General features: G+C 32.0%; 1 protein-coding gene across 1 annotated transcript; it reads left to right on the plus strand.

The window, feature by feature from the left end:
- Nucleotides 1-2,772: 2,772 nt before the first annotated feature.
- On the plus strand, nt 2,773-11,746 carry LOC128157068 (mucin-5AC-like). The gene is made up of 12 exons (XM_052819424.1): nt 2,773-3,065; nt 3,724-4,924; nt 5,034-5,110; nt 7,177-7,235; nt 7,852-7,899; nt 8,778-8,899; nt 9,258-9,450; nt 9,784-9,984; nt 10,155-10,257; nt 10,449-10,559; nt 10,824-10,868; nt 11,002-11,746. The coding sequence occupies exons 2-12, from the start codon at nt 3,724-3,726 to the stop codon at nt 11,014-11,016; spliced, it is 2,175 nt and encodes a 724-aa protein (XP_052675384.1). The 5' UTR covers nt 2,773-3,065; the 3' UTR covers nt 11,017-11,746.
- The last annotated feature ends 1,630 nt before the right edge of the window (nt 11,747-13,376 follow it).

The raw sequence follows: 13,376 nt of genomic DNA on the forward strand, positions 1-13,376 counted from the left end.
GTAATGATTGAAAAAAGGCGTTCTCCCTGGAATTGTAACATATTTTTGAAAAGTATTGTTTTACTACATGATTATTGCATGTTTATTAGATTCAAAAGTATCATTTTTTATATCAAAGTTGTCTGTACCTGGTATTTTGTTGTCTGGCATTTTTATGATCAGATTTTGTTTGATTTACGTTCAATTGAAAAAGGATAAAGATTTATGTCATTCACCTCCTCAATGGAGTATGTTCCTACATTTATTTATTATCTCTTAACTTGACGCTTTTTATATATCTAAGTTGTTCGGAACAACTCGATTCAGTTAAGAGTGGTACGATATATGTTAATTGTTAATGTTTATTATATATTTATGGCCCTAAACATGTTTTCAAAGGGCGAAGAAAGTATACCATTGTTGAAAATAACAATAATGTAAGTAGAAAAGATAAAGTTCAAGATCATACAGTTAAGCGTATCTTAGCACGTATGTAAAATAGTTACACATTGTTACAGTGCTTTCATAAAGGATACAAGCGCGGATCAAGTCATTTTTCCGCAAAAATGGGGAGGCTTAATATACCTGTACATGTACAGATTCTCTCAATTTACGAGGACTTTTCTCGTAACATATAAAGATTCATTCACTGAAAGGATCGAGAGCCTGGTTTTCAATCACATTGTATATTTTAAAAAACTTTACTTTAAGACAAGGAAACTCAAAGGAAATGAACTTACAATAAAACGTTGGATACGCGTGCTTTTTGGGGGATAAACTATGCATAATCACTTAATGGGAATGTCTCCAGTTATCTCACGTATGACATTGTTGATTTTGTTGATTCTCACGTACACGACTACAAAGGTACAATCTTCAACGATAGCAAAGAAAACATTCCGATGAAAAAGAGAATAGGTGCATATACCACCCCGACGAACAGTGAGTCCATAACTCCCTGGCATACATTAACCCCGTAAATTCTAGCTTACCTATTATCTAAAATTGCCTTGCATATACGACCAAAGACTACTAAAATCAAATAATATGAAGTATAATAAATTCTGGTCAAGGACGTAATCGTTTGAAAACGGATATTCCAGGTAATAAACACACCCCTCTCTTTTCATGGGATTAGCTAATCAACGTAAAGGCAGTAGAAGGAAGAAACTTTGCCACTCCGCCCTTGTTTACATGTTCTGTTTAAGTTTCCTTAAATGACTCTAAAACACGGATGTGACGGGAGAAAATGTTGATAAGACTTAAGTAGAAATATTTATATGAATTCTATATATAATTGTATGTAAAACACCTATTTGTAAACAAAACAAAGAATTGAATTATATTGTTCTAAAATCCCCTAAATTATTGTGTGTTTTCTTTCATACAAAAAATATTTCTATTCTGACGCATTAACTTATAATTTCTTAGTTATGTATTTTTTTTTAAATAAAAAAGAAGTTTTTCAAGCATGTTTAATAATTCTATTTTGTATTCTGTTAAAAAAAAACCCAAAACCCTAGAAACATATCTTAGTTAAATAGAATTAAATATAGTTACATACATTTTTTATAAAATAGTTTTAATGAAAGATGTCGAAAACAATTTCAGAAATATCAGAGGAAATTATTTAATGTTAAACGTACTTGAGAACTTTTTATATACGCACTAAATTTTATTTATTATTTTTGAGATCTATTTTAAAAATTAAACCCTAAAGATATATAAATATGCTATAAGAAAGGTAAATAGATGTGTTATCATTTTGCAATTATTTTGATTTGCTTTGTTTTTGTTTCTGTTTTTTTTTTTTTGTTTTTTTTTGTTTTTTAAGGGGGGGGGGGTGCTGTTTAAATGTCCATGTTATTGAATTATTGACGATGTTATCGGATTATTGATAAATTTCTGCTGTGACACGATCAACTGCAACGGCGATAACGAAATCCTTTTTTTATTTCAAATCTACCTGCGATCTAGTGAGCTCACCTCAGATATAAATTATCTTTTTATTTTCAAAAGAGGTATTAGATATATTTCTAGAATCTTTGGGTTTGCATATAGTGTAAAACAAAGTCGGTATTCTATTCACAAATTTTCAGTTTTACGTACACTTGTTGTGCAGAAAATGGAGGTCGAAGATTACGCATGTCAACCTGTATTCTATTTACAATGTACGTTCAGGTAATTTACATGTAGTGCAGAAATGGTACAACTAGATGGAAAAGAATGGAATAACTCTAGCTGTATACTTTTTTACAAAAAGTTTGGTCTTACATGTAGGCCATGCATGCGCAGATCTAGAGGGAAAGGAGGTCGGAAAGGGGGAGGGCATGGGTCGGATACCCCCAGGAAAAAAAATTTCTTAAATCTACATAGCACAATGCATATATATAATTACAAAAAATATGCCTCGGATCCCCTACCTGGAAAAATGATATAAAAAAGTTGAGGTAGACAGAGCTTAAAGAGTGGAAGGCTATATAGCTCAAAATTCATTATACAAAAAGAGTTTGGGTATTTCATGTACATGTGTAGTGCAGAAAAAAAGGAGGTAGGGTTGGGCACTGGAATGTCATACACAAGGCATGGTAGTGATATCTCGTCCTGAAGGGTACTTGATAAGTCGACGTGAGATCGGGGGACCTCTTAGATTTCTGCATGGTGACAATATGATTCATTTAAAGATTTTGTATGTTATCGAAGCCTATGAATTCCCCCTTTGTCACACCCAGATCAGGATGGTATTAAATACCAACTTTATCAATATCTTATGCAATTCTTTTTTTTCCCCTTTAAGGGAACACTTTTTTATTTTCGAGAAAATTACGAACTTGGTAGCCTTAAAGGGCATTTCGTGTAAAGAATATTTAAATATATCTGCATCTTTTTTGTCCAGTTGAGGGGTGATTTATTGACTTCAATTTGATGACGATTGGGCTCTACAGCGCCGCGTGAGGGGGGAAACGCCCATTGAGGACCCAATAAATCTACCGGGAGGAAAGGCTATCGGTGAGCGCGTGTGTTAGAATAAACGCGCTGTGAGGAGAGGGAGTATCTGAGCCAATCTGAGCAAATTCATCGCAAAGGTAAGTACATATTTTAAGCTTATTCTTTATACGTTTCAACGTTTAATTTTGTAAGATATAGATTCATTTTTTTATCTATATAATGTTTGAGAAAAAAGGGAAGGGGTTATACATTTAGACAATTCAAACATTAGTGCTGATGTTGAAACACAGTTCATTGAAAAACATGGTATTTCCACTTGCCTTGTTTCAGTAAAAAATTATCTAAAATTGAAAAAGATTATTTATGTTTACGACACACACGTACATGTACTTTTAAAAAAATGCGTCGCTTTTAGTTTCAGTTTAGGGTGTGGTTGACAAAATTCAATATTAAGTACGAAATATTGCATTGAAAAGCTAGTTAATGTATAATTTTATAGCTTTAGTGCGAGGTTTATAATCCATTTATTGGATTAGACTGTTTATTTACCCACGCTCGCTGTATAAATGAATAACCCCAAGTCTGGGTAATCGGGAGTGCAAGTTACGATAGAGAGATAAGGCTTTCTCGTGTGCATAGGTTATCTCTGTGTTAAGCCTCACCTTTCTGGGTATCAGTTTGTGTACAAAGATAATACGTGTGTTTTATTCTATGCTTAGTAAAAGATGAGACAAAATTTTCTGGCATGAATATTAAATATGATAATTAAATTCAGATTACGTCTTTGTTACACAGATGCGGTCCACACATATATTTATGGTCTTGATAATTTGGAATGTACAATATTCTGCATCACCAACTACTGCTTCCCTGACTTCACCTTCACCTGTCCCAACCACAACTTCAGCATCGACAAATATTAATAATACACTAGATATTACAAAAGAAAGTTCAACAACTGAAAATGTGACTTCTACTGCGAGCACCAGTGAACCTCCTACAACCTCAATAGTTGCTGGAAACACTACAACGACTGACGCTAATTCAACAGGAGCTACCACCAATGAGTTAAATTCAAATGTAAGTTCAAATGCGACCGACGCTGCAACAAATACGACAACAATAGCACAAACCATATCAACGGAGACACCAGTTACAAATACGAGCTTTACTGTAGTAACATCAACTGCAACAAACAATATAACAACTACTTTAGAAGGAACGTCTGCATCGTCTTCAATAAATACAGACGCGGATACATCAACGTCTGCTGATAATAGCCAATCCATAGCCGTAACATCTACAACAACGTCTTCAGCGACATCAGTTACAGAAAATCCATCCTCTCCATCAAATACAACAGTGCAGGTCTCAATATCAGAGACCTCAAGTACCCCTGAAGCAACAGTAACAACAGACAATAACACAACAAACAGTACACCAGACGACTCAACGGGGTCGACGACAACAACAGTGCCTGGCTCAACATCAGGTTTCTCAGCTACCCCTGAAGCAACAGTAACAACAGACAATAACACAACAAACAGTACAACAGACGACTCAACGGGGTCGACGACAACAACAGTGCCTGGCTCAACATCAGGTTTCTCAGCTACCCCTGAAGCAACAGTAACAACAGGCAATAACACAACAAACAGTATAACAGACGACTCAACAGTGCCGGGCTCAATATCAAGTACCTTAGGTGTTCCTATAACAACAGCAACAACAGATGAAAGCACAACAAACAATGCGTCAGAGACAACATCAAGTACCCCTTCAGCAACTGTAACAATAGATGAAAACACGGGCGAGGTATCAAGCACAATATCAAATACCTCTCCAATAGATGAAAACACAACAAGCGATGGTCAAACGACAACTAATGATATTATGACTTCGGACTCACCGTCTACATCACAACCATCAACAACACCAACAACCACACCCTCCACTACAACAATTGTTATATATGGAAACTATACTATTAAAACAGGTATGCACAAAACACACTTAGAATGTTCTTCGGTTTCATATTTTATTCAATTTATTCATCTTTATATTCTTTTATATCTATCAAATGATTTATTTTACTTTTTTTGTAGATAACGCCTTTTTGACTTTCACAATTAATGTCACATTTCCAAATGACTGTGTTGAAAAAGACCAAGCTCAAGAGAATGTAAATATTAACTTCATTTGAAACAATTTAAAGCACTTAATTCATATACAGCATTGTATAATATTTAAAATGTAATGTTAAAAATACAAAATACATATAGATAATTTCTCTTTGGGTTCATGGCATTTCGACCAATTGCTCTTACATAATCTTCAAAAATTCAAAACAGCTATCTAATTATATTAAGTCGGTAAATGGCCTTATCCATTATGCAATATTTGGATTAACATTGATTTTGTCCCAATAGACAGTGATTTTAGGTACATACTTAAATTAAACAATTCCCATATCTTTTTATGTTATAATTTATCAAAACTTCATAATTAAAAATATGCATATAATACATATAGATGGTAAAAAAAAAATATGCTGTCCTCTATTTTATTCTATTTAACAAGCATAGACAGAACAATAATGAAGCGTAGAAGTCGTGATCAATGCAAAGATATTCCTCTAACTTTAATGACAATCTATTGCATTTGCAAATAACTGGTTGTATGATAGAGTTTTGTATAGTTTTTATTTTAAAAGGGTCGTCTTGGTTGTATTTAAGGATTAAGCGAATTATTCTTTGACTTTTACGTGATTAAACCAAATAAAGCCTATATAGCTTTTTGATGGATTTGACTCTCTTTTTATTCGATAAAAAATGATTACTCATTACTTTTACAGTATATATGGAAATGTTTGCTCTCTTTTTATTTTCGGTCCTTTCGCCCTCGTTGTCAGCGTGCGAGTTTAAGACTGGACGAAATTCAATCTCTCTCTAACTAAATTATCTCTTTTAAACACAACTATGTCTGGGCGAATACAAGACGGGGCGAAGCCATTCGCCAGCGAAGAAAAGCAAAAAATAATCTTGCACAAACAATACTTACATCAGATCTATTTTACATTGTACAAATAAAATTATTGAAATTGTTACATTATTTAATTATGCACAAACAGCAGACGTCAATGGACACAGCCCGAATTTTTAGCTAGGCATAAGCAAGATCAACCTATAGTTACAGTGCACGAAAGCGGGTGTTAACTAAACAACCGTTGAAATCGTTCTCTGCACTAAAATGTAGTTCCAACTGAAAAGAGAAGGTAGAGTGTAAAGCATGCCATTTAGTCATTTTAAGTTTACATCTGATATATTTAAAAATTCCATGATACTTGTAATATTGTAAATACTTCGAGTTTACGATGTAAAGTTGCTGAGCGGCGGTATACATTGTTTACACTTGTAACCTAGAGCATCCTTAGAGCCTAGAGCACCAAGCTGAAAGTACGTAGTCAAATTGTTGCGGAAGTTGTTTTAAGAGCGTAACTATGCAACACTTAGGTTCCTTCCCACGATTATTAAATTACGGTATCAATATAAGTACGTAAAGTCATGCTTATAAACTCAGTTAAATCATGAAAAATGACTCAATTTGTCTATTTAGTTTGTAATAATGCCATATCATGAAGACGTTCTCAATACACATAAAATGAGCTCTGATATCTGTACTTTGAGTATTTTGATTAAGGTACCTCGCTTCATATAGACTTACACTTTTTAAGACACTACGTCACAAGATGGCGATTGAAATGTGTGTTTATAAATTATTTGTATCAATCGATTTGGTTGACTATCCTCATAGCTCAGTGGTAAAAGTATCGGGCTTGTGAATTGCAGATCGTAAGTTCGAATCCGTCCAAGACTTTTGCATTACTAATCTAAATATTTGAAAAAAAAATTTGTTTTATCCAAAACTGCACATTTTTCGCCTGTTTGAATTATAGACTTCTTATCCATCATTCTATCTATCATAATCAAGTAATTTTCTGTTGATAAGAGAAACTATCAAGTTGTAGTGGATCACCTTAGTAATGCAGACTGTATTATCAAAGCAACTATTTGATGCAGTTAAACACAGTCATTTCAGGCTATTTGGTAAACATTACTGAAAAATAGAAATTTTGATTTGTAGTTCAATCGCAGATAAAGATACTGAAAATGTAAAATTTTAATATATATATTTAGATTTTTCTGAATACTCCTGGTATTTTCCAACTTCAATTTCTTTTCATTTCAGATAACCAAAGCCTTGTTGGTTCTTAACATGACATTGGCACGTGTAAAAAAAAATTTGCCGTAAGGAAACATTTTCTTAATGTTCTAATTTACTTATATAAAACATTTTATTCAAAGTAAACTGTAGCTGTTTGAAAATAATTTGATTCTTTTAGAATTTGATTTACAATAAGATCGTATAGATAAATGCCATATGTGATGGGAATAATTTTGAAAATACAAAACTTCGAGATACATTGCATATTGTTTGCTTCCGGGTTTACAAAAGTCAAAAAGTACACTTAATCAAAATAGTTAATATATTATAATTAGGGTGAAAATAAAGTTGCCGCGACGTTTTACATGTACCTTATGATAATCAGGGTACCATTAGGAATACAGTGAATAAAATTTTCTTTCAAACAGTATTAAAGTAGTAAAAATAAAGGAAAATTCTATACTACAGATATTTATTTTAGTGCAGAGATATTATTTAATAGACATATATAATTTCAATTGTAAGACAAGTGCAAATTTGGTTGTAAAGGTAAGTGGAAACCATTCTTCTCAAGACACATGTAAATCGTTAACTTTTAGGAAGGAATAGATGATTGTCCAATAAAGTTACATGTAATGAATTGCAATGATTGATGAATTCTACGATTTTTTTAGTTGAGATTTTTATTTTTATTTTCAGGTGCACCAAGAATGATACAAGTAGACAGAAGCGATCGAATAGAGTAGAGTGAGTATTTTTTGGAATCATCAATTGGGAACTTATGGTGGCATATCTCTGCCCCTTGTGTACAAGTTATTTTTCTCTTAATTATGTTGACATGCAAGATAAATATGTTGATATGCAAGATAGTTATGTCAACATGCAACATAACTATGTTGACATGCAAGAAAACTGCAATCAAATAAGAGTTATAAAAAATCTCAAATATCGCCAACATATGTGACATCCAAGATACTAGATACGCTACCTATTGATGTCAACATGCAACTTATTTATGTTAACATGCAACTTATTTATGTTAACATGCAAGATAAATATGCTAACATCCAACTTATTTATGTTAACATGCAACTTATTTATGTTGAAATGCAACTTATTTATGTCAACATGCAACTTAGTTATGTTAACATGCAAAATAAATATGTTGACATGCAACATATTTATGTCAACATGCAACTTAGTTATGTTGACATGCAACTTATAAGTTGCATGTCAACATATTTATCTCGCATGTAAACATAACTAAGTTGCATGTTGACATATTCATATCGCATGTCGACATAAGTAAGTTGCATCTCGACATAAAAAGGTAGCATCTAGCATCTTGGATGTCACAGGTGGGCGATAATTGAGATTTTTCGAGATTTTTGTATAATTCATATCAGATTGCAATTTCTTGCATGTCAACATAGTTATGTTGCATGTTGACATAACTATCTTGCATGTCAACATATTTATCTTGCATGTCGACATATTTGATAGAAAAATAACTTGCATACAAGGGGCAGAGATATGCCACCATAGGAACTACCTGTGAATTTTCGATTTCAATACTGACATCCATTTTTATTTCAATGATGACATAAGTTTTCAACTGCTTTCAGAGGAATGTTAGTTGACGCAGTTGTTAGGGCCAGAGATTTTATTGGCAATCCAAACGCCGAGCCTGATATATATGATTCTATCACAAAGGCGTTTAACAATAAATCTAAAGTAGACACGAATGGTAATGTATTTAGATAGTGTAACATACCTATTGTTTTTGTCGAAAGTCTGTTATCCAAAAATATCAATTTAAAACATTTTGTGATTTTATTCATGTACAATTATTTTCCTATAACGTATTCACTTTGGTCTTAAACAATGCCAAGAGAGAGTCAAAAATGCTTCAATACTTTTTTTATTATTGAAATATTTGGTTGATTTTATTCTAAACAATTTTTACAGAGCAAATAGGAGATGAATTAGATAAATTGCAATCATTGTCCAAAAAAAATTAAATGCTCGAAGATATAACATATCACATTGTTTAGAATTGTTTACAACACTTTGAAGCTTTAACCAATAGCGATTTTTCATTAAAGCTGCATCGGAATTGACGATGTGCGATACAGACGTTTGTCGAGAAGCTAGCTTAAAATACAAAGGATTTACTTGCAAGTCTGGTAACGTTTCTAATAGCGACTGCATATTTACATCCATGTGTACAAATCATGACTGTGATTATGGAGATTGTGAAGTAAAAGCCAATGGTTCACACTACTATAGAGTTTGCATGTAAGTACTCTCCATACGATTGAAAAATGTTTTAATATGCATTCTTGTTTTCTCAGAGTTATTTGGGTTTTTTGTCTTTGTTTTGATTTGTTTATTGAGGTTTGTTAGTGTTTTTTTGTTTTTTTTTTTTTGGGGGGGGGGGGGTTATAAAATTATATGCTTTTCATTTCACTCTTTTCACAATTAAAATAATGTATTAAAAAGGAATATGGAAATCATTTGCAACTTGCTGTTTGTTTTTACACTTGCTGTACACGTGTGATGTACCCAGTCTAAAACAATCTTTAAACAAGCTTAGTTTGATATTTAAAACAATGAATGATTTTTTATAAGTTGTCAAGAAGAAGACATGTACAAGTACACCCTGTCTGCGGATAAATGTGTTAAGGGGGATCTTTCGTACAAGGCCTGGATGATCATCGCCGCCGGAGCGGGGGGACTCATCATACTCATTCTCCTCTTCGCAATCGTCATACAGTGTGCGAGGAGGAAAAGGAAGTCCTCAAATCCGGAGAAGTACGTCTATGATGCGGGGTGAGTTACAAGTCTTAGAAAGGAGAGAAATAGCACATTCTATCCAACAAATTCTTTCTATGCTTAATATGAATTGAAGAAATTTATTTTGAAAATGTGTTCGTTGAATTTGATAATCAATTTTGATTATGATGTCATCTGATTTATTCTTGCATTTCTGTTTGTTGTAGGTACAGTGACCGCGAGACGTTGGTGCAAGACAGAAGTTATGACCACATTGATCAATATCACAGGAAACCTTCCTTTAAAGTAGAAGACCGGAGGATTCAAACGGTGAATAATTAACAAGGATATGTATCGCACTAAAATGGGTTTTTTTTTTCAAAATTTCGAAGTACCAAGCAGTTAAAGAAAACTTAGTTAAAAATCAAGATTCAAGGGAAAATGGATCATAGAATTTCAAAATTTGTATTTTTAATGATTATCCATTCTGATTTTTAAAAAACATTCTGTTTTTATTGTAGAGCTTACAAACATTTGACAACCAAGGGTACGACCATTGGGACCCTGATGAGAGTAAAGAAACCTACCAATCAATGGATAGACACTTCCAGAATCCTAACTTTCAAGCTCAGGTACAACACATTCATATTTATCGATGTAATCATATATTGCATTCCTCAAATTGACTGACATGGTGTAAATGATCTTTAGAATCTATATACAGCAAAGCCTCATTAAATGATACACAAATCGTCTAGATTTATATAGCATTTCGATGAATGAATCACTAATGTTAAAATATTTTGAACAAGTCATTTAAGAATGAATTGATCCAAATTACGAAGTGTTTTAAAAGTGATAGTAATGTTCTTTTTACATTATTTTAACTTTTTCAGATCACAAGACCTAAGCTTACAACAAGTAGATACGGCGAAGATAAGGTATTAACAATACTGAATTTAAAGTTTTTTCCTATACACAGATAAACAGATTGGATTTGATATAGTAGATAGTATGGAGTAGATAAGACAAAGAAAATGAATGGTTGCATTGAAATGTTTATTTTGTTTGTAGCTGACCCCGTTTTGATTTAGAGGGAACTGGAGACCTTCCTACAAATATTGCTCCGTCCACGCCTATGCATCTTAGAAATAGGGCATCGCAAGGAAGAAGGCAAACATTGCTCATGCAGAAAAAAGGCTTTTTAAATGTACATTCCTTTTGCAATCAACCTCTTGGCTTATAGTGAGGTTTGGATATTGGATTATAATACTTATTCGAACTTTTGAATAAAAAATATGAGTAATCTTACCAACTTTATAAAAGAGGAATCATTTTGTAGACAACAATCTTTTGATTTTGCAATTTTGTATGAAATTAAAGGAGTGTTTTTTACAAGTGCTGAGTGCGACAGTATGTATATTAGATGCGTCGGTTCTTACATATCCATGAATGATGTATAATCAAATTATTTGACCTGCTTGAAGAGAATCATAATCAAAACTCATTGTATTATTTTGTACTTATTATGTTTATCAACACAGTGTACATAGAAAATTAAATTTGACTGTTATACTTTATGTCATGTGTTTATTGTTACTATATGTGTTTTTTATATCTAATATTGTGAGCAATATTGATCAAAAGGAATTAAAATCCATGTATCTCAATGATGTACTATATACTACGTTCAAATAAAAAACACGCATTATTTAAACCAATATGGTTGCATTGTTTTTAATACTTAAATTTAATTGAAAGTTTTCTTTAAAATATTCTTTTATTCCAAATAAATATTATTGAGCGATGTCGGCCTTAGTTTCAATAAAACGTTTGTGTTAAGTGTTTAATTGTTTAATTAAACAGTGAATACAGGTGTGGTTGTCTTTTTTGATGACTGAAACACATATTAATATTTTAGATTTTACAGAGAATCACAAATTTGACCCGATATCCAAATAATCGACAAACACGTACACAAGTCACATATTTTGTAGCTGAAACATAGTTTATATTGCATAAACTATGTTTGGACTTGCTATTTAACATGTTTTTAACGTATTTTTTCATTCAATCATATTTCAATCGCAATTATACAAATGATATGGCATTCACTGAAATGAATAATAATCTTAGCTTAATGCCATATCAAAAAATCGAAGTGCACATTCAATGTTAGTAAGATAAACGTTTCCTTTTGATATCTTGGGTTGGAAAAAATCGATTCTTTTAAAAGGTGGAACATATTGTCTGATTCATTTTAAAAATAGTTTCGTATCTATTGACACAAATATCTTTTCCTGTTCGTGCATCAAAAAATGTAAGAACAGATAATCCAAACGACTTCTTATTTCCTCTTGAAATTTCTAGACTACCGGGCAACTAACAAACTTCCGGTATTTCTTTATTTCCCCTACAGCTCGTTGCAGCTATACGCACTGCATAGCTGATACAAACTTTAAAAATACCCCCTCCCCCCCTTATAGAAAAAAATGTATTTTTAAAAAGAATGATATATGGTCATGATTTAGAAATGAATTCTAGTATATCTGAACTTACATTTTTTACATGATTTTATTAAAATACCTTGATAAGGTTGTTCGAAAAATATTAGTATTCGTCCCTTTCATTTCCCGAAATAGAATGTAAATGAAGATGCATCCCAATGCAAAGTATTATGTAATTTACGCCGTCATTTTTAAGCTGAATAGATAAACTGTTTAGCTCCTAATACTACAAATTTTGTAAAATTACGAATTCAAATGCATATGTGCCATAAAGACAACTGTTTATTCCAAGAGTAATCAAATTGTTGGTTAACCCTGTCTACTGTCTGATTAACCTTCATAGTGATATTGTAAAAATGCAAATCGTTATAATTTCTGTTCATATATCTTAAGTACCATTTTCATGATATTGAATAACCTGAACTGAACCAAACAGCGAGGGATAATTCTGTCTGTGAAGAACAACTTACCTGTTCCAAGGTAAAAAACCAACAGTTACCTCTCTTTCAAATAATTATTTGATGTTGCTGTTAATTGACATAAGCTATATTTGAATTTTGTATTTTGCGAAATTTATGTTGTTTGGTTTTTTTTTTAATATCATTGAATCGGTACAAAAATTCATCAAATCTTTAAATTATATTTTTTTTTAACATCAAAACATGTGCTGCATGCGAAGCTTAATGGTCGCTGTTCAAAACATTTACGTACGTCATAGTGATTGAGGACGCAACAAAAAGTATTCAATTTTTAATTTTTTAAATTTGTTTTAAATGTATGAAAATCATTTTTGGATGATTTGGTAAATGATAAAAAAAATAGATTTTTTTTTAAATTGTTACGTTTATAATAATAATTTTATACATTTTCATGAATCTGAAAAGTAGTGCATAAATAAATTACCTTTTATTAACAAAATTAAATGCAATTAATTGTCCAAGA

Source organism: Crassostrea angulata, chromosome 7, assembly GCF_025612915.1.
Source record: "Crassostrea angulata isolate pt1a10 chromosome 7, ASM2561291v2, whole genome shotgun sequence".
NCBI classification, from domain to species: Eukaryota; Metazoa; Mollusca; class Bivalvia; order Ostreida; family Ostreidae; genus Magallana; species Magallana angulata.

Excerpts from the sequence above, each read along its gene's own strand:
- LOC128157068 (XM_052819424.1), top strand. The coding sequence starts at position 3,724 with ATGCGGTCCACACATATATTTATGGTCTTGATAATTTGGAATGTACAA. Across the intron at positions 7,900-8,777 it reads AAGCGATCGAATAGAGTAGA|AGGAATGTTAGTTGACGCAG; the intron begins GTGAGTATTTTT and ends AACTGCTTTCAG. Across the intron at positions 9,451-9,783 it reads CACTACTATAGAGTTTGCAT|TTGTCAAGAAGAAGACATGT; the intron begins GTAAGTACTCTC and ends ATTTTTTATAAG.